The following is a 25,681-nucleotide window of genomic DNA, read 5'->3' on the forward strand; positions in this document are numbered from 1 at the left end:
TCCTGCCTGCACTCAGAGACCCAATAGGTACAATGGGCTAACTCAGGCGTGGAAGGCAAAGAAAGGGAAACCACTCCAACTTCCGCTATGGCCAGTCAGAAACCAGTCCCCTGTAGAGATGTGAAAAATAAACTGGTGAGTACCAAAGGCTTTGGGAAACGTTTTATACCTGTTCACTGTACTGCCCATTTATGTTGGCCCTCCTGACCCTTCCCTGTATCAGCCCCTGCTGTTTTTCTTCCTCTTCAGTGAGGCATTACTGCTGATGAGCAGGTTTGTGTGCTGCAGCCTCCTCTCTCAGAAGGACACATAGTCCCTAGGGAAGGGCTGTCCATGCGGTCATGGGCTGGCCCTGACAAGGGATCATTTTAAGCACACTTTTTCCCCAATTTTCCTGAATCAAGGCTCAAGAGCCATAAAGACCATATAGGCAATACGGTCTGGGGAACGATCAGGAGATCTGTTTTTCTTTTTTTAATAGATTGTGATTTTTTTTTTAATATATGAACATTTTTGTACACAAAATTATTTATTGATTTTTCACTGTAACACTGAACGCATGCAGGGGCCTTCAGTGCCATATGATACAGACATCAGTACAATGCTACAACCTCTCATTTGATCTCCCATGCCCTTAAAGTACATTTGCACTGCACCCTCAAGACCGTGCAAGCTTCAAGGCTGTGAGTACAGCCTCAGCATCCAGGCAGTCACGACACATATAGCGCAGAAGAGGGTCCCAGCACAAGTTTCTGGGTGCTTGCAACTCTCCATAAACTGCTATATGGCTATAAGGGCTTTCAGAGCAGGACTCCTGGGCTGCCGGTGGCAGAAACGGGCCCTCTGCTGTATTCAGAGTCAAATCGGAGCCTCAGAAAGCCCATGCTGCCTAATGACACTAGGCCGGGAGGGTGCGTGCCAAAATGGCACAACTCGCCTTCGTCTGTACCCCGAGACATCAATGGTTATTGTTCAAATAAAGAACACTGCAGATGTGTCAAAAATCAACAAGCCTTTTTGCATGGACGTGTGTGTATCTGCCTAAGAAAAGAATAAACGGAAATCACAATACTTGCAATTGAGTGAGATGATTTTTCTTTCAAGAGCCCAGATTATACACACTGCGCTTGGTCTGCCAACCCAGGCTCACACATTTCAAACCACTTTCCCCTTCAAACCTAGCGCTCTAATCCAGAAAGGAATGGTATCTCTGGCTTGTGTGACACCAGCCTGACAACTTCACCCGTTACACCTGCCTGCCTGCAGCCTTTCTCTGAGGCTGGTAGATGGGGCACACCCTGGTTTCCCCTGCTCCTGGGCAAGGCACTGATCCAGCACCTCTGAGGTGGTCAGTCCTTCCCTTTGCGAGCCTGGGAACAGCCAGGCAGCCTCTCCCAGCCTCATCAACCTGCCAAAGGCCTGCCTCTTTTTTTTTTTTTTAATGTATTAATCTAATAGAGATACAATCTTTCTCTAGGAACTTCACCTTTCAGAAAACAAAAGTGTTATTATTTTAACTGCAGGAACCACAGGTTATGTCAGAGAAGAGACGTAAATGGTGCACAGACGTCAGTCTTGCGTACATCCCTACATTCTTTTACTCCAAGCCATTGAGCTCTGAGGGGGGAGCAGAAAATATTTCATCACCTGCTTTATTCCAGGGGGGCACACTGGGTTTCCCCCTTTACACCCTTTCCAGTGCCTGGACCTAGGTTCCCAGGCCTGGACACACCAAGCTAGCCGGGGCTGAGTTGGAACTGCTCTCATGTTCTACCCCAGAGACCAGGAAGGGTAGGGGCGTTTCTGGGGTTAAATGCACTCAGGACAGATGTGAGGACAACCCCAAGCTGCTCCGATGCCAATCATAATCCCAAAACAACCACTCCAGGCTGCTCATTCAGCAGGAACTCAAACATCCCACCATGAGTCATCACATTTGGTATAAAACAAGACTGTCTAGGGTCACCGTGATCTCTGCAATCGCCCCTTGCTGACCTGAGATGTCTCCCAGCTGCAACCGCAGGGAGCGCAGGGGTTTACAAGCGAGGCCCTGTCTCATTCTGCCTCCCAGCCATCTACTAGTGTCTTGGGAGAGGCGGCAAATAAGGAGATGGCCAATGAACCCTATTTATATACCCAAGAAGGCAGATAGAGGGAAAGTCAGTCCATGCAAGTCCAATCAGCAAAAAAACAAACCCTAAGAAAACCCCCCTGGAAGCATGGGCCCTGCTGTGTGCTTGAGGATTGTCTTCCCAGAATGTATTGGCTCACGGTCAGCTAGCACGTGAAGGGATTATCTCTGAGGCTGATGGAGATCAGCCAGACCTCCCTGCGCAACTCCTCGGGCCCAGCCAACTTCCCAGGCTTGTTACTCAAAGCCACATGCACCCCAGAAGCAGGTGCTGCCACGTCTCCGTTGCACCAAGGCGGGCCCTTCCCTGGGAGCCAGCAGTGCAAGGTGACGCAGCCAACCTGCTGCTGGCTCCTCTATCGTTACCTCCTCAACTACTGACTTGCAGTACACCTCCTTGCAGCGCAATTAAAGAGGTGATGTCTTTCTCTGATGGAGGGTTTTATAGGAGGAGAAAATACAGCCCAAATGCAGAGTACCTGAGTAAAATGAAGGGGTCCTGTTACCCCTAAGGGCCGCTCTGCTCTTCGTACACAGGTCTTTGTAGCAGATGTCTGCGGAATAGTACTGCTGTTATCGCCATCTTCCACATTTGGAAGCAGGGAAACTGAGGCACAGGAGTCAGGAGAACAGAAAGCCTATGTCAGAGCAGAGAACAAGGTGAGCCCCAAGGCCTTAGACAGCATCTGACTGACTGGTCCTGCTGCGACTACATCAGTTCTAGAGCCGAGCTCAGACCTGCATTAGGGGACGGGGGCACAAATGTGTCTTGCAGCGACTGAGCGGCAGCAGCTGCTGCAAACGAAGAGCTATGAGAAACCACAGGACCACTGGGGCTCCAGTGTCTTCTGAGGGACTCCCAGACTTGCTCACTTTGGTGTAAAAGCCACCTTGGCCTTCCGAGCTGAGCACCTGCTGCGTGGCAGGGGTTTGCTGGGAGTGCTAAACCCATGAGGGAGCCTGGAGTTAGGGATCCAGCTCTGGCCAAGCCCCCAGGTGCCACAGTCACCATAGGAGCATGGAAAAGGTCCCAGTCCAGGCCTCGACCCAAGCCACGTGGTGCCGGCGCCAAGGCCTTCGCAGAGAGAGCAGCGAGGAGGGCGTGAGTCAAAGAGTAGATCAGAAATCACCGCTCAGAAAAGAAGCGGGGAAGACCATATCCAAGGCCAGAACTGAGTCACCATCCCATCCCTGCCAGGGTTTTGCATCCCTTCCTCTGCTTCTTAATCATGTTATTTGAGGGTGAGTTTTGTTTTATTAAAGAAAAAAGTAATAATAATAAGCCTTTTATCTGAGTGATTTGCTCTGAGGTGTGTCAGAGACAGGGGAGGGATCGGAGTTAATTATTACCTGTCAATGCAGCAGCTGGAAAGTGGATGTGTCGAGAAGGTCATGGGGCTGGGGAGAGGGCAGGCTTCACCGCACGAGGCAAAGGGCAGTCCATGACGCTCTTCAGTTTGCTGGGAGCCTGGGCAGAAGTTGATGGAGGGGCACTTCCCAGGGAACAATGGCAGGCCCAGATGGTGAGGAGCAACTCAACGCCACCAAGAGGTCGAAGCGACCTCCACAGAGGGCCAACGGGGAGAACGCAGAGCCGTGCTTCGCACGGGGAGCTACCACACGCTGGCTGCCTGCGCTCGGCCCCACTGAGCCCATCCGCTCCCCTCCGTGTGTGGACGGAGACAGGGCGGTAGGAACAGCTCACATCGGATGAGGCTGCCCTTCACCATCACCGTGCAGCCCCCACAGGGCGCCCGCTCCCTGGCCCCGCGGGAGACGTCATCAGCTGGTTATCGGCAGCAGGGAAGGAAGGGCGTGGGCTGGCCGGGGAGCCTCGTGGCAGACAGCATTCCTCAGAAGGCCTTTGGGCAAACACGGCAGCTGGGCACAAACCACCTTCCGCCTCAGCTCCTGTTTACAGATCCGCTTAGCCCAGCCTGGGTGTTATTACTGCTAAGTGCACAGATAATGCCATTAATGAGCACACTGCCGATAGCGGAGGGGCAAACAGCCTTCCTGCCATGGAGCAGCTTTCCATCAGCCTCAGAGCAAAGGCAGCTTCTCCAGACCAGAACAGGGCAGTGATTTGCACTACCTGGATTGACGTAGTTGATCTAGTTAGTTCAACCCATCCTCTCCTTTTCTGCCCCTCTCCTGGGGCTTGCTGTGTGTCTTTTGCTTAACGATTACTTCTCTTGGATAAACTTATGTCAATATGTTCCAAGTTAAGCAGCGCACTTCTCCAACGTGAAGGCCACGCGGGAGCCTTCACGTGCGGGAGTAGCTAGCGTCCTGGGGCTTTACAGCTCCTCTGGGTTAATCTCAGCTTCAAAATCAGAAGACAGCAAGTCAGGCTAAGAAGGATGCCTAGACTTTGCAGCCAATATGCACAGGGCCACTGGCAAAACCACTGAGGCACACAGTTTTATTTCAGGCCCGTCTTTAAAGGAAGGACCTCAGATTTCACCCAAACTTCTTTCCCCCAGGATATATTCAGACTCCTGGCCTCCCTTTCCCAGCTTTACACAGTCATCTCAATTTTGGGCCAAGTACCCTGAAAACAGCCAGTTTTGTTAACATCTCACATGTAAATCGTTGGTTTTGTTCAACAAAGAGGCCACTAAATAGCACCTGAGGATCCCAGTTCCCTGCTAAGCTCTAAAACTGGGTCATGAGAAGAGCCAGGCACCCAAAGAAGAGCCCAACTGCACACAGAAGATCCCAGAGCGGTAAAGCAAGGCACAAGGACACGAGTCTCCGAGCAGGCTACTGGGCAGCTGCTGATGCTTTAGGGAAGGCAGAACAAATCTAACTGTGGGTAGTCATGAAACAACCTGCCCAGACCAAAATAGCTTGGCTTCACCATGTCGGTGCAAGGCCTCAGTCAGACATTAAGTGTGACGGGTTTGCTGATTAGACATTAAACGTGACGGCTGCACCAGCACGCACCGGGAGCTCGCACCCCAGGAGCAAAGGGCTTCCTGCTCTTTGTTGTCCGTCCCTTTCGTCACATCCCGCCGCATGATAACCTCTGACCCCCGCCTTCGCACTCCTCCAGTCCTTCCTCTCCCTATCAGTTTCTTGTGAAGTGTTTCGTGGCTCTGAACTCCTAACTCACATCTTTGCCAGCTACAAGAAGCCCAGAGCCCAGGGCTTCATCCCAGGGAACGCAAACAGCTTCTCCCCAGCACCTTCTGGGCTTACCAGCTCAGCTAAAACTGTCAAACTCTTGATTCCCAGCCACAAAACGAGAGATCAGCTCACCACACTGTCCCAGGCAGAAGTCAGCTCACCCTGCAGCAGGAACAGGGACAGCACAGCTCAGCCCCAGAGCGCCCCAGACCCCATGCAGCCACAAGGTTTGCACATCAGTATCTGGCTCCAAAAAGTCATCATTAACAGGTCATAGCTCCCAACCTCAAGAGGAGCAGCCTCTCTCCAAGACGACTGATGTGGTCCCTGTGCCCAAGGCTGGACTGGGAGTCTGGGCTTTCACATCAGTTTGGGCATCTCTCACTAGCGCCTGCGGGGATCCACGTTTCCACCTTCTCCTTCACTCAGTGCCGGGCACTTTGGGGACCCGATTTCTGGCTGTCTCATTGCCCAGAAACCTTCAGCACGGGAGCTCCCACCACACTGCCCTGTCCCCAAGACCAAACACAAATGGGACTGCTCTTCCCCGTTTCCAGGTCACAATCCCACTGCCAACAGCTAGCAGCCCCCCTGGCCTTAACGTGGGGACAAAGGGTGATCACAATCATCCTGCAACCCATCCCATTTCACTGGCACAGAAAAACTGGCTCTGAATGCAGACGCTCATTTCAGGCTCCAGATAAGACGTCTCCTCCAGGCCAGGCCAGGCCAGGCAAAAGAAAATCAAAAACGCACGATGTAGGGGCTCATATTGAGAAAAACATCGTAGGGAACTACCTAAAATCAGGGCAGTGGCAAACTCAAGTGGATTGTAGCCAAAGTAGCTGGGCTGAGCACCCCCAGCTCTGCTCCCCAGAACAAGCCCACACCAGATTAGTCTTCAACTTGCTCGAGCCACGGCACAAATTAGTCACCAAGGCTTGTGGTTTTACCAGTTGGCACATCCTGTGCCAAGGCCATTGACATGGGGCAACCCAGCAGGTGTATAAAGGAGTCATTTCCCATTGGCTGTCCTTAGTGGAGCTAAGAGCGTCTCACTGACTAATTAATATAATGACAATAATAGACCCAAAGTAAACAGGGTGGGAAAAAAAAAAATCAATGGACTCAGAGCAGAGGCCACATTCAGGAGGGAGCAGTCCTTCTGCCAGCGCCCCGGTCCTGCAGAGAGACTCGCACACATCCCAGTGGCCTCTGAGCAGGTAATTTTAGCCCTGGCTGCAAACGAGGCTGCACCGGCAGCTGCTCCCACTTGGCAGGCAGCGGCACAGAGGTAAGGGCTGGGACTTGGCTGCTCTCAGCAGCTCCCGACTCCGGGGTCGAGGGGTTGGGTCCAAAGCAGGTGGCTGCTGCACGCGACTTTGTCTGGGCATTTGGGGGACCTCCTGCTGCAGCTCGGACGCGATTCAGTCTGGTCCTTCTGATTTCATGGCCTCTCTCTTCCCAGGGCAGGGTGGTTACAGCCCTAAGAGAGGGGTGGGCATTTGCTCCTGTCCTGCCACAGCAGGAGAGTTTTGGAGCTGAAAGAGGAAGAGTTTAGGATCACCTCTACTGATAAAAGCGCAGTTTGAATCTCCACAGATCAAAGGGAAGAGGAAAGCGCTGAGATTTGACCCCTCTCAGATAGTCTGTTTCACCCCCAAATCCTTAAGACAACTACATACCATTCCCCCCCCACCAACGCATCTCTCCTGCAAAGGGGTCTGCTTTCACTCCAGCTACTCCCCGCCACAGCCAGACTCACGTTGCTCCCTGGAGAGAAACAGCCTTTACCATATACTGAACCTGTAGCAAAGCCAGTCTTGCCTAATCACTATATGCAAGCAAGGAGATGTCCCTGTCCTGGGGAACATGGTCCTACCATGATTTTTCAAAAAGTTGGAATAGAAAAGTTCCCAGGATCTGTATGTTTTATCCGCGCCAAACTCTAAACTTCTGTGCCAGGACACTCATGGCTCTGTGCTTTTCTGAACACCATACTACAAGTAGAAAAAGAAAGCAAGCCAGGCATAAACTCTGCCCCGTTCTCAGCCCTCATGGGTGGGAAGCTGGGCCTTTTCCTATAATCTTGGATCAACATTTACAGACCTTTTTTTTCCTCTCCCCAGCTCTGTCACAATCTGTGTGACCGTACCCAGGAGAGCAGCATAAAATCACACAGCCTAGAAACACAAGGAAGAAGTCAGATCCATCTCCCAAAACCAAACAGCTCTGAGTTTTAGTGCAGGTCTGAGCTTGTTCTGCTTTTCCAGCTAATCCTTACAGCAACAAAAGAAAAGGGCAAAATCTGAATCTAGGGCTGTAAGCAGAGGAGGCACGAAAGGTTCAAATGGGAACAGTTTGGGTACCTCTGCTGCCAACAGCTCCGAGTACTGACAGGGCAAGGCAGAGAGATCAAATATCCATTTTCATGTAGGCTTCTCAGGACAGATTTAGGCAAAAGGGTTTTTCCTCAGCGCCCTGCAGTGACCCTGTCCAGAGGGACATTTTTAATACCTAACCTGGGCCCAACACCAACCTCTTTTCCCCCTCATCCAGCTTCTGGAGAGGGAAGAAGCTGCACAGCAGCCAAGAGAGGCTCTAAACAAGCAAAGCCTTCAAAGGACCATTTTTGTCTTGTGCTCAAGGCAAGCCCTGAAAAAGTCCAAGATGCAGGAGGCCAAGGCCTCCAAACTCACCACACAAGTGGCTTTTATAACAGAGCACAAAACTTCCCAGCATGTTCCCCACCATCCTCATACATATTAACCCCCTCTTTGTTCAATGTGGCAGGTGAGCCCCAGGCAGACGAGCCATGTTGGCCAACAAAGTCTCAAGGCAAAAGCCCTGCCATCACTGCAACCACAGGCCAGCCTCAGCTGCACCAGACAACTCCACAATCCACTATGAAAAGTCCTGGCTGTACCGTCACTGCTCTTCACTGGTGCAGAGGGACAGGCAGGCTCAGAAAGCTGGGCAGCTCTTCTCGGGGTTGCTGGCCATGAACGTGGTGTTTCTGGGCAGCGCCTTCCTCAGCAGCATGATTTTCAACCACGTGGCCATCACGCTGGCAGATGTCTGGATCCTACTCTCCATCCTCAAGGTCTTGTGCCTGTGCTGGATTATCTACTACTTGCTGGGCACCAGCCGGCAACCACATGCAGTGCTGCAACGGGACTCCCACGCCGGGTCGATCTGGCTTAGGGGTAAGTCCTGCTTTTGATATATCATTTCATGCCTTCTCCCTTTCTCCCAGTGCTTGGAAGATAAGGAAATCCTTCCCCCACTACTGAAAGAGCTAGTACTCATGGAAGATGTAAGTAGGGCACTGGGAATCTCCCAGGGTCCCTGCAAGCTTGTGGTATGAGGTTGGGGGGAAGACAGGGGCATAGCTGATGCTACAGAGAGGGACCAGAGCAGCCAGCAAGGCCTCGAGCTTGGTTTCCCTTCAGGCTCCTGGGCAAATCTTTCCCTGTGATCTCTCCCCAAAGCACAATGGAGACATCTCCCACCTGCAGCACAGCAACTGAGCGTGGTGGGAGAGATGTAGGGAAGGTTTTACGAATGACCCACTCCACACCTCAGTCAGTCAGTTGGAGAGCTGGGGCAGTACCAGGAGTGTTGTTTTGCTAAGGTTCCCCAATACTTAAACCCACGGGGGAAATAAAAAGGGAGAAAAACAAGAGCTATGATGTGCCGGTGAGAAGCCCTGGACTCCTGCATCCCGCAAGAGCAGAGGGTGGATTCAAGGCAGCCAGAGTGACCCCAAATCCCACATTCAGCCCACCACTTTGCAAAGCAAGCAGAGAACCACCTCATTTACCCTCCCATTATGTCAGCAGCCCTGTGCTGCCCTCGCCCTTGTTTAATATCACAGCAGTCCCATTTCTAGGGGAAGATCCCTGCCCAGTCCAGTGACAGCCAGGCTTTCCTTGGAGATCTTCCATCAGGTGTTCACCACAGCTGCCCCGCTTTGTGAAATGATGTTTCTCTAAACTGCCCGGCCTCTGGTCTATTAGGGAGTTTCTAATTAGCACCTAGTCTTATTACAGTCTCCATTAAGCATAGAGAACTAAGGGGAAGACAACTGCAAGATACTTCACTACCTAAGCTGCAGAATGGTGTCAAAACAGAAACAAAGAAACAGCAAGAAGGGCCTCATCTTCCCCAGAGTGGTGCTGCTGAGACCTTCAGCCAGGCCTGCATACATTTCTGACCTCCTCCAGTAAGGCAGAAACCACCATCTGCTGTTAGCTTTCCTGCATCACCCCAGACTGTGCAGAAAGGACTGAAAACCATCTTCCAACGTTGTATCCGAGCACAGGAAAATGCCTTGCATTGTCTCAACACCTTAAACAAACCAGTCAAAGTATCTAACCAAATTCAGGAATCAGGCTCTCCTTTCTCCCCTTCTCTCAAAATTGTGAGACTTCCAAACTGGAAGGCCTTCAGCTCCACCCAAATCTAAGAGGCACAAGGTCTCAAAACCCAAGCTAGGATCAGATGCTCCACAGACATGTCTTATTTACTGGCGCTTTTGTTGTTGTCCAGGATCACTACTGCTGTTCGGTGCTTTCAGCGTCCTCCTGAACGTCTTTGAGATTGGCTACAGCGTAGTTCACATCCAGTGCAAATCCCAGGTGCAGCTTGTGTTTCCCTGCATCGAAATCATTTTTGTTAGCACCCAGGTACTGCACGTTACTCTTCTGGGAATCCGCTTGTTCCTTCTGTCCCATCACTGGGAGGCCACGGGGTGGGAGCAAGTGGGGAAGTGCGTACACATAAGGCAGTCTCACAAAGACATATCATGCACCATTTCAAGTATCAAAGAAATAAGATTTTGAAATAAACAGCTCTAGCGATACAAGACGTACTGTTGGCTCTAGAGGAGTTTGTTCTGCAACACTGAAGTAGGGGGAGAGAGAGAGAGGAGAGGACGTTCATAAATTTGGCCAAAGAGATATCTTTGCACTAGTCTCCCTACATAGATCCAGCCTTTCTCTACCTGTAATTACACCCCTGCACAAAACCATGACATAAATATCTCACACACTTTGCAACTTGTTACTCTCTGACAGTAACGCTCTTCCTCCTTCCTGCCCTGGCCCAAAGCCTTATTTGAAAAGCAAGCTAGCTCGCATCTCAGCGGTAAATGCTCATGTATAACAAGACAGAGAAAAGCAGGTCCCCTAGACCTCCTTTGGCATCAGGTACAGGCATACACATGCTAGAGTCACCTAGGGATGCCAGCACGTGTGCCAGAACTGAAATGCAGGTACACACGTGTCTCTGCACAGCTCACAGAGGCAGGTTTGCTCCCACTCAGACACGTGCCTTCTTGCTGCCAGTCCCTTTCAGGCAGGGAGCACGGAAGGCTGCCAGCTTCGCCCTGCTCACGTCATTATTGCTACTGATTTGCAGGCTCTTTTCCTGTGGTATCACTCTAAGGACTGCATTCAAGTCCAGCACAACCTCACCAGGTATGAGGAGCAAAGAAAAACTTTCTACTCTTCTCTAAAGAGAAACTTTTCCTTTCTTCTTATTTATGAACCTCTTGCTAGACCTGTCTTCACCTGATCTTACGCAAGCTCTTTATATTCTGCATCACAAAAGAGTAGACTATGACTTGACCAGACCTGTCCTCCTTCCATCTACCTGGGCTCACCAGCTCCTCCTGGTCTTCACTTGCACCTTCAACAGCTATAAAGCCTGTTACTTCCTCCCAACCCCAAATACCTTCAGATTGCATGGTTCAGAGATTGATTCACTGACTGGGGAAAAGGCAGGGGGGGGGGGGGGGGGGGGGAGTTCCCGATTCCTGATTCCCATTCCTATTGCTGAGACCCACCATCAGGCACTGGAAGATATCTCAAGCCTTCCCTGCTGTAAGTGCACCCAGGCTTAGGCCAGTTTTGCAATAGCTAGCAAGCCGGGCATTTCCTGCCCTGCTCCTTTGCAAACGGCCACATGGGAACATACACAGCTGAATTGGCGTGTGCAAAGCTGTGCACCAATGCCCATATGCTGAATGGGCTCAAAGCACTGTGTTTGCATGCATCTGTGCACGTACAAGCAAGAAGCAGAGGGAAGCACTACATGGCAAGTGAACACAGGGTCAGGTCGTAAGCAATCTCCGCAGTGAAAGTGCTCTTCTCTCCTCCCAGATGCGGGCTGATGCTGACTATAGCCACTAACCTCCTTCTCTGGCTCTTGGCGGTGACCAATGACTCCATTCACGAGGAGATTGAGTCTCAGCTGCGTGATGTGGAGCAGCGATTTGCAGGCAAGGCTCCTCTTTCACATATCCCTATTCATGCTAGGCTGAAACAGATGACCTCTGGGGAGGCAACAGTTTGGGGTCTCAGTGATGATCTCAACCAGCTCCCCCAATGTCGCAACTTCCCTGTTGATAGAGGTTGTCCTCAAGAGATGGGCTGCAGGGGGAGGACTTGCTACAGAACCATAGAACTAGGGGCTAGGAAAGGAAAAGCCTTTTTTGCTTGCATAATGGCAATTCCATTCACCTATCAACTGCAAGCGAAAGACTGCCAGATTTAGGAGAAACTCATATAGCTGCTGTGCTCTATTTTTAAGAGCAAGGGAAAAGATAAAGGGAAACTAATATTCCAAGCACAGAGGAGGCTTTGCTGGGAAAGAAGCGATATCTCTCTCATCCACTATCTATGGTGTTGACCAGGAGGAGTACTTAGTATTTTGGGCAAGCCATGTGCTAAACCCTGTTAGTTTGAATCCTTACAGCCTCAAAAGACTGAGGGCTGATCACTTAACTTCCTACCAGTCACTGTTTCTAAGATACATAAAGACAGATGCCATTTCTGCACACAGAACTCCTGAAGACAGCCATGATTCAGGCCATCTCCCTTCTAATTGTTGCTTTCCTCTTCTCTCATTCCAGGCAACAAGACCATCTCATGCACGTGCCCAAACACAACTGCCTGCGAGGTCTTCCAGAAGGGCTACATCCTGCTCTACCCCTTCAACACCGAGTTCTGCCTCGTCTGCTGCTCCATGCTGTATGTCATGTGGAAGAACGTGGGGAGACGCATCAGCCACCACCACGCCTCCCACATTAAGCCCAAATTCAAGCTCCAGGGTGTGGTCTTTGGACCACTGCTGGGTGCTGCTGCTGTGATCATTGGGATCTGTGTCTTCATGATGTACCAGATCCAGGCCACTGGCTCAGCACCCAACCGCCAGATCTTTGTGATGTATTACTCCTACTACATTGTGCTCCTGCCGCTGATGAGTGTTGCCGCAGTAATTGGGACACTCATCCATGCCATGGAAAAAAGGGACTTGGACACGCTGAAGAACCCAACCCGTAGCCTGGACGTGATCTTGCTGATGGGGGCAGCCCTTGGCCAAATTGGCATGTCCTACTTCTCCATTGTCGCCATTGTGGCCACCGACCCCAGGGACCTGTTGAACAGCTTCATCCTGTCCTATTCGGTCCTCCTCATCTTTCAGCACATCACCCAAAACGTCTTCATTATTGACGGGCTCCACAGGCAACCCTTCTTAGAGGCAATTGAGGCCAGACACGCTGGACAGCATGTAGTGAGTTCACAGCCCCCCTGTGAAGAGACAGCCATGTCAAACAGCAAACAGGAGCTCACACACCCCCCTCTCAGCAAAGAGGAAGAGTTGAAAGAAGAACAGAATCATGAAGCCCACGACCAGAGACGAGTGAGCGTGCTGGAGCTGGGACAGGAGATCCGGAGAGTTTCTCTGTCCTACATCCATACCTACTCTCACCTGAGCTGGAAGAGGAAAGCATTAAGGGAGATCTCATTCTTCTTGGTTTTGTGCAACATCATAGTAAGTATTGTTCTCTCTGCCACATCAAAGTCTGACTGAGCTCTATACAGAGGTGTTCTCTTCTTTTCTTTGGGTCATCATTCCAGAGAAGCAATCTTTTCCCACCAAGTTTTAACCTACTAGTGAGGCCACCATTAAAAGTCAAGAACAGTTTTTCTGTTAACGCCCCACTCCCGTGATTCTAAATGCTCTCTTTTAAACTAAGAGTCAAACATGGCTAGGCTTTCTGGGTGCAGGAAAGGAGACAGCTCACAAATTCTTACGTGCCATGATTTTAACCTCTGAAGAAATTATCGCACCTATTAAGTGTTTCAGTAAAAATGTTTCATGAGGTAACTGAGAAACACGGGGAACTAGTAGTGAGTCTTTGTAATCAATAGTCTCCAGGATCAAAACTCACCCATAAACACACTGGGACCTTAAAGCTACACAGATCTTCATCATGGCCTTAAACCAGTGAAAGCAAATTGGCCAAGGCAACAGTGAAAATCTGGACAACTCCAGTCTGCAAAAGAAAGAGGAAGCTGGCTGGGGCAGAATGAGGCTGTCATGAGGTTTTCTGGAGTTCAGACAGAATTTGACTTCTCAAGGAGCAAGCAGTATAACTAGCGGACTTGCATTTTCTCCTCTAGCAGAGACCCCTCTGATACTCCTGAAACATTCCTACAACCACTTGAGCCCACAATGAGATTGGAGTGCAGGTAAGAGACAGTTTGCCAACCTCTGACTTCTGCTCTTTTTTCTTATACCTCTTCAGCTGTGGATCATGCCCACGTTTGGGGCCCACCCAGCGTTCGAGAATGGACTGGAGAAGTCATTTTACGGCTATTCTACCTGGTTTGCCATCGTGAACTTCGGCCTCCCACTGGGCGTGTTCTACCGGATGCACTCCATTGGGGGACTCCTGGAGGTCTACATCTCAGCCTGAAATGGGTTGACGGCTCACTCCGGATACTGGGGTGCAAGGACGAGGCTGAACAAAGATGTGGCAAGCAACAGACACGCACACAGAAGTTTTTCAGCTTTTTCCCTCCGGCTTCTGCTTTGACTTCTTCTTACACAACATCACAATGAGTTTCAGAAGAAAAGGAGGTTGTTTTATAGTATTATTTTTCTCCACAGACAACAGAATCGAAACCTATACACAAACTGTCTTACTGAGCTACAGAACCACACTAGTATTTTGTGGTGGTCCGCCAGTGCATGCTGTATGGTAGCAAGTAAGACTTTACCAGCTCCTATTGACAAAAGGATGCAAGAGCAGCCTTCAGCAAGAGCAGGAGAGACTGACCTACACTCCACTGAACCTCCAGATCCACAGTCACAGACATCTGCCCCTCCACCGCTCACCAACTCGCCATCCTGCAGCACAGGAGAGACTTATCAGTACCAGGCACACTAGAATCACATACACCCACAGTCATTCAGAAATGAACCAAACATACACCTTTTTACATGCAATTTCCAAAAAGATCAGTATATTGGGTAGCGTGCAGCGACGGTCAGAACAAGGTTTATTTCTGCTTGTTCCTGGGGCTAACACTTGGGGTACCAACTTGGATGAGTCTCAGGACCCAAGACCACTGAAGTGTCAAAAGCTTGCAGCTCTCAATGTCAAGAAGCAGAACAGGCCTTCAGACTTTCACTAGTTCAGTGCACCTTTTCCTGTTCTCTAAAATGGAAGCAATACCTTTACTTCACCTTAAGGGGACTAAACAGTATTTCTCCTTACAGGCACTCAGAAAGCCTCAAGTAAGAAGCCCTAGAGAAGTATTGTGGCTGATCTTCACTTCATGCTACTCGTGCATGATGTTATCACCAGCGTGTATCAGCAAAGGTCCTACCATCACACATAGCAAGCTAGCTCAAGAAGGAGCTACTGCCAAATCTACTGTGAATCCCTCCCACACCGACACGTCTCCCCACCGCTGCTTTGCACACAATGTAGCACATCCACAAACACTTCCCAAGGCACGCTGCACATAAAGAAATAAAAATGCACAGCATAGTGCCTGATCAAAGATCCATTACTACTTGTTCCATTGGAGATGCTTGCTTTGGAAACACAGGGGAGAGCAAGGGGGCTTGTGACTATGGGTCTCAAATACAGAGCATGATGAACGGAAATAAAGACAGATTGAACGCTCACATGTATCTGGTGAAATCTCTGGGTCTGGTCTGCACTCAAAGACCAGACTCAATGTCTGCTGACTTTGACTCGCACCACTCACACTTTATGAGAGATCTAAGGGCAGGCCTTGTTTTACAATCAATCCATTTCTTGCTATCAAAACCCTTCACGACTCTTAACCAAGGCCAGAGGAGTAAGGTACAAAGAGCATCTATGTTACTGCTTCTGTTCCTCCATAAATCAATCCCAGGAGGGGTGTGGATCAGAGCCTACCAGTGGCTTCTCCCCGCTCTAATCTTATATAGAGAAGCAAACTCCCCCAAACAGGAACAGTGATGAGAGCTGGAAACTTCTGACCACGCACATCCCACTGTCCTTGCGATTCTGCATTCAGGTTAGGACACCCTCCTCTGAGGCTGAAAGGGAGAACGATAGCATGAGTATGAACTTTGCCCAATAAATGCTTTCACTTAGGCCTGTGTCAACAGACATATGTCATGAGAAATAATAGCTGGATAAATTAGGCTCCAATAAAGTTAATTATTATTCTCATTTTACAGTTTGTACCAAGGGATCCACAGCAGATACATGCCAAGGTCTGGCCCTTTCAAATGATAAATAGGAACTCAAACCTTTTCCCTAGTTTTTGACAGCCTGGGGACAAGGAATGACGTACTTCATGGTCGAACCCATGACCCGGCTTTTATCTGTGGTATAAACCTGCTTAAAGCTACTGAGCCTCCACTGAACAGATGATTGTGGAGGTCTCCCATTGAGGTATAAATACAAAGTCCCATAAGTACTACACACAAGTATGTTTCGAGAGAAACTGGCTTGTGATCTCTGTAGGAACAGGATGCACTACCTGAATATCTGACTAGCATGAACAGGAATGACGCCCACTAGCTCCAACTCTCACAAATAGCCACTGAAAATCAAATAAGCGGTCACAACCCTCTATGCCCTTTCCCAACAATGCCCAGTTTAACACTGCAGGTGAAGGTAAGAAATCCCACAGTGGGAAACAAGAGACGCGCTCCTCCACCCCAAAGAGGAACATGGGGTCCTGATGCAGCAGGGTTTCAGCTCTTTCCCTGAGCAGGGTGCCAGGGCTACATGAGTCAAGCTCTGGGCTGGGTCTGCTTTCTGTGAACACCCAGCAGGGGTAAAACTATCAACATACAGTTGGCATGCAATTAAAATTGCCCTGCCACAGCTATTCCATGTAATCAACAGCAGGGCTGAGCATGGGTATTCGAATGCCCAGAGAAAAGTGAGCTAGTAGATACAGCCATGTCACCCCAAGGGCCCACTTGTTCTCAATATTTTTTGCCATCTGCGAACCACTCTCAGAGCTCACCCCAGGCCAGGGTGCCTATCTTATGGGTCTCAGCTGCACAGAGTTTTTAGCACGCAGCTCATAAGGTCAGGAGATTTGCTCCTGTTTCACCTCGTTTATCTTCCGTTTCCTTTGAGGCATGCGGTTTTGATGATGCCTCGTATCCACATCACAGAAACAGCCAAAAACACATAGTTCAGACTCAGAGTTCAGTGTTCATTTTTGGTAAAGAAAAAAGAAAAGAAAATCCCACACACTGCAAAGGAAGTCAGCACGTGTTCCCCTAGTAGCACAAATCACCCAGGCACAACACAAACAAGATTATAAACCTCTCTGGGTGGGGGAAAAAAAAGCAACCAACTGCATGTGTCAGATAACTTTTATCTTTCTCTCTGTAAATAAGCAAATAGTTTACAGTGCAAGTTGATTTCCACAGAACAAAGATCAGACTCCAAATACCAAGAAACAAAAAGAAAATTCCAGAGAAACTCGCAAAGAAACAAAGCAGAAAAGTGAGGACAGAAGATCATGAAAACCAGCAGATCCATGGGAGGGAAGAGGTAAGCACATGGGACACAGCATGCCCCTTTCCAGCTGCAAGGCGTGAGTGCCATACAATCAGAGGCTGGCCCCACTAAATCACATTCTTAAATACAAGAGTGATTCCAAGCAAAACAGAGACCTCGCCCTGTCCACATCTGAGCAGAGAGGGAGTCAGGGTGGAAGTAGTGGTAGACGGCAAAGTGAACCGGAGATTGGGGAGGGGGGTGGGAAATAACCTCTGTCTACTTCACATTTCATGTCCTTCAGAAAAACAATTCAAGCTATATTTCAGCTGTCAACTGGCTTGGGAACTCCAGTCTACTCTCAGCGCCAAAAGGAGGAAACCACTTGACTACAAGCTATCAGGAGCCACCAGTACACTACAGTAGCATTCTCTCTAGGAGAGGAAAGACAGCCGTGTCACTATAGCTCTAGCTCCAAAACTTAGGCAAAGGTCAGAAGACACAAAAGGGTGTGCCACACCTGTCCCCTTACTTAAGGGCGTGAGAACAGTTCCCATGGAGTGATCTCACTGCTTCTAAGCTATGGAAAACATCCCATGACCAGTGAGCCTCCTGAGAGCCTGAAGCCCAGAGCACCAAGCACTAAGCTTTGGCAGAGAGGGAAAGGTCTCAGTGCACGACAGGACCCCTCACACTTTATTGCCCATAGACCACGCAGGTCTAAGACAGTAGCCCTCCCAGGAGAATATAAAATTTGACTCAAACCCCAGGTTATCTCCACCTACCAATGTGCAATCCTGTGCTGCTGAACCAAGCCAGGAACAGCCAGTCTCCCACCAGCCCTCGCTCTGGCTTCTCAGACTTTGCATGCTTGGGATCCAATACGTTCAGGATCTGATAGCTTGGGCGCTAGCAAAATGTCCTGAAGAATCCAATGTCGCCTCAGCAGTCTCCACTCCCTAGTGACGTGGAGATGCTTTTCCCCCTGCAACTTTCAAATTCCTCCTACAACTTCCCTGAGTGCTTCCTTCACTGCCTTAGACAGTAGTGTGCAAAAAGACCCTCCCACTCCCCACACTGCACCAACCTGCCAGGCAAAGATGGCAGATTATTGCTCCTCCCAAACCCAAATGCCATTGTCCTTTCAGTGAACTGGAGAAGCCTAATAGAGTTTAGCAGACTTGTCCTTCCTTCTTGCTCCCACCAAGCCAGCCCATTCCTCTCTGCATGCTCACATGGATCAGAGAGCGCTTTCCCGAGTGACACATGCTCTACTGGAATAGCCCACCACAAAGGACAGGCTGGTGGGCGGTCTGGAAGCCAAGGAAGAGCTTCTCATACCATATCAAAGCACTGGTTACTGCAAAACCCCTTAAGCAGCTTTCCAAGAAAGGAGTAGAGGGATTCAGAACCGAGACAAGAACAAAAAGATAACTCCTCCTTTCATTTGACTGGGAAAGATTTCACTACCAACGTGCAACTGAGACACCAGGGAGACACCTGCAGGCAGAAGGGATGCCCCGGAAACTGTATGGAGCTACACGGAAGTAACAACAGGTTTCCAAAATCCCATCTCCTGCAGGAATAGCAGCTTCTCCCTTGCACTCAATTTACAGCCAGTCTTTTTCAATTAAATGTTGACTCTGATCATAGCAAGGACAGGGTCAGATTGGTTTCCAAACCAAACCGAGGAGCAAAAGAGTAACAGAAGAGCTAAGAACAGTCTGATTTCTAGTGCAACCATAAAAGTGGACGATCCCTTAGACATCTTTCACTCAAGGTTCATGGTGAAGGGCAAGGGAAGAGAAGTGAGCTGGGGGGAGGGATGTCCAAGCAGATCCCAATTAAAGCTTAAAATGACAGGGAGGTAATGAAGCGATTGTCCTTTTGGTCTCTCAGCTGGACGTAAAATGCAGGAATAGCTGTGATGAAGCAGCACACAGCAAAGTCCTTAGATCCAGTGTATTTCTCTTAGCAGAGGTAAGTGCTCTCTTAGACCCGCTGAATTTCAAACAGCTTCACATCTGTGTCATACCAGATAGGGGGATCCACATTCCTGGGAGAGAAAGACAAGACCCACTTTACTCTGTGGCCAGGTACATGGAATTCAAATCTCACCACCAGGGTTGCAGGATTGGCTACAATGAATGCCTTCACCTTTGCAAAAGAGGACATCACCGGTTGAGACACAATGGGCTTTAAAGGGATGACAATTTCTACAGCATCCCACAAAGCCAAAGCTTTGCATCAAATCTCTGCACCATCCCCTTTAGGTAACAACAGGCAAGAGAAGAGCTGCCAGTTCCCAAACAAGCAGTGCTCCCAAGACCAGCTCCCTTCATATCTCCAGCTCAAACAAAGTTTCAGAGCAACTGATTCACCCTAGTCTTTTCCAACGGAAGCATGTCTTTCTGTCCTCTAAACATGAGGCAGCCTAGAGCTGGCCAAGTGCATGCAACTCTCTGTGTGCCCTCAAATGGTTGTAAAAAGATTAGATTAGACTGCACCCAGCTGGTTTACCTCAAATAAATAACTCCCCACATGTAGGTCCGGAACCACATGGCAGTGCCTGAGTTAGCCTGGTACTTGCGAATGAGGATGGGGTGAGGGACAGGTAACAGCCCCACCAGTGTACCATGCTGCAAGAACTTGAGGATCTCAGATTCATCTGTGAGACCCCTGCAAAGAGACAGAACAGGAGCATCCTTGGCATGTCCCACAGACACCCCCTATTGCAACAAAAGGTATCTGTTTAAGCAAATTCACACATGCGCACAGACAGAGCCAATGACCTTGACCACCAGGAACACACATTCCCTCCACTGAAAGAGGAGTTGAGAAAGGACCACGCAAACAGCCAGCGTGGCAAGTAATATAACATCTCTTCTGCTGAAGTTGTAAAATATAATTGAAAGCATCACAAGAAAACAGAAACAAATAAGTCAGACTTGCTGGCCTGATTTCCCCTTGAGGCCCTCCAAACCCATCAAACTACCAACCTTACAGAGCTCTTTACACTGCACAGCCCTTCCTCTCCCAAAACGTACTTACTTGTCAATGCAGATCTTCTCCACCTGAGGGACCAGCACCTGTAAGAGCCGCATGATTGTCTGCAAGGGCAGCTTTGACTTCCAAGACATCACCTGTGAGTGGAGAAGCCCACAGGGAAATCAACACGCAGGCTGCAATAGTAGTTTTTCTGCGTTTATCACCACTATCTCACATCAAATGAGGTCGGCAAAAATCACAACAGTGGTGGATAAGCTAAATGCACCACAGCTATTCACCAAATCAGGCAGCACTAGAATTACGAGACACTCAATGCGGGCCATTGGCTTAAAACAGAAACAAAATACTTCTTTACAGGTAGTAGCGAACTTCTAGAGTTTTGACCACAAGTCAAAGGTATTCCCATGACAAAATCTGCATCTGGGGAAGCCTCTGCTTTGGAAAAAAGCGTTTCTGCCACAACTCTTTTCCTTGTTATTTACTTCCTTTGTCCAGCTTCCCTTACCCAGTCAGGAGTTGGGGTCCACTGCCCACTGGAGGATGCACTAGAGAGACGCCTTCGATCCCGTCGGGGCTGTGATGCCTCCTAGCAATACCAAAAAAAAAAACAAAAAATCACAGTTAAGATCAAGAAATACAACCCATTCTTTGCTCAAGCTCAGCCTGTACCTAGAACACATCAGACCCACCAGCCTATCACTCCCCAAAGCCACCTGCCTTGACCCAGTGAGTGGCAATCTTTGATGGGGTTAAGTTGTGTAACCTTGCAGCAAGGTTACAACTCCAGCAACCACTGCTGACACTTCTGCTGGAACAATCTGCAGTGGGAAAGTTAAACGGGACTGATAAAAAGAGGGTGCAGGCATGATTCTTTCTTCCAGTGCAGAGATTAAGCTACTTCTGTAGATAAAGACCACAGCTTTTGAGACCTACAGAGATACTGAGTACTCTGGGGTTCTTGGTGCTCATCTTAAAAACAACAACAACAACAAAAAAAAAAACAAAAAAACAAACCTTCTGTTAATTCCATTTTTTTTCAAAGCCTAAATTAACAATACCATTTTGCAACATTTGCAGTTACAACCTTATCATTCAGCCAGTTCAGCTTCAGTAACATGTCCCCATCAAGCTTCTAAAAATAAAATTCATAAAAACATAAAAAAAAGAAACTTCCTTCAGGTGACCCCACCCTCTTCCTCTTTACTTCTCTCTCTCCCACAGCCTGCACCCCTTCCCAGCTGCCATCCAAATGCTGGCAGCCAGCTGACACCTTTAGGAGACATGAGATAGAATTATGCTGAAATGTGAGGGCTGTTGAGCATTTCACGATGCTTTTGAAATGGTTATGACTGATAAGTGGAGAACGTTGCAACAGATAAAGGAAGGAACTTAAATCAGTCATAAGGGTGGGGGTCCTCAAATATACACAGCAAGTTCTTAACTCAGTAGGTTGGAGATAGGATGGAGCACGGAAAGCTCACGTTCAGAACGTCTAAAACACCACGATCCGGGAGATAGGGGTGCGCTACCTGAAGCGCCATGCCATTGCAGTGATGAGTTTCCCCAGAACCTATCCCACAGCCAGTGCTTTGCTACTCTTCCCGTCCTGTCTGCTTTTTGACCCCAGTCCCACAAACATTCAGACATGTAAAAAGTACTGCTAGAGCCAGGTGGGGCAACTGTCTGTCTGCCTGACAGGGACCAAAGACTTATGTGCAGACATGCAGACGCATACACACACACACACACAAGCAGAACCAACAAAAAGCATCAGAACATAAGGGTAGAACATAAGAGTCTTCAGCTTGCTCTACTAGCTGATGATGCCTTTGCTAACATCCCCAAGTAGCTCATGTGTAGGCAGGCAGCTGGCAAGCATAAGGAAGACTACAGCAGGCTATGTGCAGCCTCACTGACAGTGCCAGTCCCCAGCCAGAGAGCCACTAGGGCAAGGGCTATGACCAGCCCACAAACTTCACAGGAAAGCAATGAGGAGACTGGCAAGCCAGACAGTTTGTCTTTCCAGAACCATCTGCAAAAAGGGAAAAAAGGAGGAAGAAACTTTTAAAGAAGAGCTGAGATCGTTTTATACACTTCCCAAACAACATGCTCCACAGCCTCATCAGTGTTCCAGGATATTTGCATTTCCACCCCAGTTCTGCAGTGCTGGCTCAGCCAAAAACATTTCCAGAGCAAAACAGATTGAAATGTTCTTGTAGCACCACCACAGTCCATAGGAGCTGTGGTAAAACCCATCCCAACCCGTTATCTCCTGCTCAGTTTGCTCCACACTTGACAAAGAGCAGGTGTGTCAATGTGGCCATTCCACAGAAAACTAAGAAAGGAGAAGCTAGGGAAAAGATGTGTCTTTTACCATAGGGCAATCATGGCTTCTTGTGGGAAGGGATGCAATGTTTTCCATCCAATGAAACAGCTCAGCAGACTGCAAATGCTTAGGTAGAACCATGAGGCAGCATTGTGTGCATAAATGTGGCCCCACTGAAGGAGGAGAGCACACACAGAACAGCCCTCAGGAGAGCTTCCTAGGAGACAGCCTGGGGGTTTGTGATACCGGACAGGAAAAGACACCGACTGAGGAGTTAACAGAGAGCAATAAAAGACAACTGCTCCTCTGAAATTGGAAGATAGCTGTTTTATGGCTCATGCCAGGAGGCTAACACCACTGCCACAGTGTGGGAGACCAGTGCAGCCTCGACGCACAGAGGCTCTGTCTCATCTAGATGGCCAAGCAGCAGCCACTCTGAGGGCAGCACCTCAGCAAAGCCCTCGTGGCAACTTGTTCCTCACAACACCAGCAAACCAAAGACGCTGGCCAAGTTCTCCATCCCAGAAGGCAGGAGAGGGGGGGAAAAAAAGGAAGCAGTCAGGAGCTGAGTTGTGAACCTCCGGATCAGGAACACAAACCTTTGCACCTGTGCACCTACTGCTCCATCAGTGACTTCAAGGCAGAGAAAGGCCATCTTGTGTCCTAGCTCTTGTGTCACTAGCACAGGCATGACATACCCCTAATGATGCAACACTACTCCCAAACTACAGTGTTTTCCAACACAGCTTGGGTGCGCACATTGCCTCTAATATGGTGCCTTCCTCCGTGGACCCACCAGACCTCTCCTTCCAGAGTCTTCCATTTTAGTCCATTTTACACCAACCCCAGATGTTCCCTACATGCTAGTGTTTAGCCTTACCCCACTCCAGAGCTCCCCATCATTCACAGCTGAGGGTGGGTTACCCTCTGGTAGAGGCTGCAAAGACTCAGGCTCCAGAGAACGCATGGTCCCATCCTCGGATACCTGTGACTTCTCCGTGAGCTTGTCAATTCCTGTGTTCAAGGGGGAAAAAGCTCAGAAGCACAAGTGAATTAAATATGCTTAAAAGCGGGGTATTCTTCTCTGCCCTACAATACACACACACACGGTGCATCTGCTGACACCTGAAACACTCTCCTGTCACCAGGAGAAGCAAGGACTAGCCTTGCTCCCACCACCCCAAAGGAGCTGGTTTGTCTCTGGGAAAACACTCCCTAATGTAACAGGAACACAAGTTCACATGGATATACTTAAACTGAGGCAACAGGTCAAAACTGGGACAAAAGGCCACGTGAACACTCTTAGTCTGAAAGGAGAGAAACTCACTGCGCTTTACTTAGACCTGATTGTGATCAGCTTGGGCAAGCTCCATCTGAAACTGAGACTGAAGAGTAATAAGTCATCCACAGTTGAAAGCCCTTAATCTCTCCCACACCCAATGAAAGGGCGAGTCCCTGCTGTATATCACAAACAACCCTCTCTCATGTTAAAAAGATGAGCCAAGACCGACCTGGAGTAGCCACCAAACTTGTCTTCAATGTCCCTGGTTCAGCAGGGGCAGCAGGCCGTGACCCCTCCATGGAGACCCCATCCTGGGAGTTGGTGCGAGAAATAGGCTCAGGAGTTTTCTTCTTGCGCTGCAGACCTTTCTGGATGGACTGCGAGTCCGTGGGCAAGTTGGCCAGCTGGTGAAATACATTCCGCTTGCGGATAACAGCATAGACCAAATTTGAGTTCCCTGGGGATCATAGCAACAAAATGAGCAAAGAAGGAAGACTCAAAGAGCCTTGCCAATGCAATCTAGGTCAGTGGGAACATGGTAACGCTAAGCATGATGGTGCAGACTCTGCAAGCTCACAGAAACATGCTTCCACCCATAAAGGTAACGGCGCAAGGAAGAAAGAGCGGAGTTGTGTATCCTCTTATCCACTACAAAGCAGTACAGGAAATTCTGTGAAATCCTTCCTAGGCTGGAAGGTTTATGACCGGAGAAAAGGCTGAGAGTGACATTCAAACTTCCGAGAAGAAAAAGTACAGTTTAAGCTGCACTAGCACACATTTTGGAGGAAGGGCTGCCAGTCAAGACTCAACATTCCTCCATCTTCAAAAGAGCTCAAAAAAAATATATCAGGGCATTCCCTTTGGGGAGAAACAGGCCTCAAAAGGCCAACATTCTTACTGTCTGTAAGGTGGCAGGGAACAGAACGAAACCGTACTCTAAAATAAAACACGAGACACAGCCACAAAGGCTCTCTTAGGATCTGACAATCACCACTTGCTAGTTTCCTTTACGGAAACAGAACGCCCACTCCTCACTTGCAGTTTTAAAGCACAACATTAAATTTTGAGCAAAGAGAAATCAGAGCTTCCAGCAGGCTAAGGGACCTCACTCTCTATTTCAAGAGGTCCAAGGCTGTCATGCTTTGAAGGGAGAAAGGGTAAGGCGTTTCCAGGAAAGGTGACAGGTGCTGATACTTTGTTTGGATAGGGCTGTTCAATCTTCATCTCCAGAGACCACTACAGCAGAGCTGAGAGGCACTTTTAAATGTTTAACGAGATGGAAGTTGTTTTGTTCCCTAACCTGCAAAGCCTAGCAATGTGCCTGCAAGTTTTACAGCAGCATCCAGACAGGTACAACTCCAGCACTAGAAAGCAGTCACCTTCCCCACCACTTCCCCTCTACCCACCTCAAGTCTCATTTTCAGGTCTGCAGGAGGCAGAGGCTATGCTGATAACTAGCTGCCATTTCACTTTGCTCTAATCCAGCCTGTCTGGGACAGAACCCAATACCAATTTCTTCTTAACCAACTTCTCAATGCTAGACAAGTCTCCATACAGCTGGTTTCTGCACTTCTCCCTCTCTTCCATCACTTTGGATTTTTGCTGAACTTCAGTTTCACGCTCGGTTGGACGAAACTAGTGCAAAGCCACTAAATACAACAGTCAGTCTCTTACCATCAAACTGGTACTGGATGATGTTGTTGAAAACTTCTAGCAAGAAGAAAACAAGATGGTGGTTCTGGACAGCAGAGAACAGGAACCACGTGGTGGAAAAAGCCTCCAAGAGGTGCAGCAACTTGTTAGCAGCCACCATGGAGAGAGACTTCAGGTATGGGGACACTAATGAAGACAAAGAAAAGAAAATCAGGGAAAGAACCGAAGGACAACATAAATACATCACTAAAAACACCCCTCTTACTGCCTGCCCACCCTCTACTTTCAGGAAAACCTCATGGAATAGCTGAGCTCGATGGGGTTCCACAGAAA

General features: G+C 49.0%; 2 protein-coding genes across 3 annotated transcripts in view; one reads left to right on the forward strand and one right to left on the reverse strand.

The window, feature by feature from the left end:
• Nucleotides 1-6,380: 6,380 nt before the first annotated feature.
• OTOP3 (otopetrin 3) lies at nt 6,381-16,776 on the forward strand. Of its 2 annotated transcripts, none has more exons than XM_068913261.1 (7): nt 6,381-6,486; nt 8,057-8,469; nt 9,815-9,951; nt 10,685-10,743; nt 11,428-11,546; nt 12,180-13,102; nt 13,860-16,776. In XM_068913261.1, exons 2-7 carry the CDS (start codon nt 8,079-8,081, stop codon nt 14,028-14,030), a joined length of 1,800 nt encoding a protein of 599 aa, XP_068769362.1. In that variant the 5' UTR covers nt 6,381-6,486; nt 8,057-8,078; the 3' UTR covers nt 14,031-16,776. The 2 variants fall into 2 exon arrangements, with proteins under 2 accessions (XP_068769362.1, XP_068769361.1); XM_068913260.1 differs by having other exon boundaries at nt 6,422-6,557.
• Nucleotides 16,777-16,933: 157 nt separating this feature from the next.
• Nucleotides 16,934-25,681, reverse strand: part of HID1 (HID1 domain containing) — a 31,309-nt gene continuing 22,561 nt past the window's right edge. The window contains exons 13-19 of the mRNA XM_068913259.1: nt 25,370-25,534; nt 23,925-24,152; nt 23,294-23,427; nt 20,593-20,673; nt 20,130-20,221; nt 19,599-19,757; nt 16,934-19,134 (exon numbers count right to left, since the gene is read on the reverse strand). Coding sequence (XP_068769360.1) covers nt 19,071-19,134; nt 19,599-19,757; nt 20,130-20,221; nt 20,593-20,673; nt 23,294-23,427; nt 23,925-24,152; nt 25,370-25,534 — 923 coding nt within the window. The 3' untranslated portion in view covers nt 16,934-19,070. The remainder of the gene's footprint in view (nt 19,135-19,598; nt 19,758-20,129; nt 20,222-20,592; nt 20,674-23,293; nt 23,428-23,924; nt 24,153-25,369; nt 25,535-25,681) is intronic.

This window comes from Struthio camelus, chromosome 19, assembly GCF_040807025.1.
Source record: "Struthio camelus isolate bStrCam1 chromosome 19, bStrCam1.hap1, whole genome shotgun sequence".
NCBI lineage: Eukaryota > Metazoa > Chordata > Aves > Struthioniformes > Struthionidae > Struthio > Struthio camelus.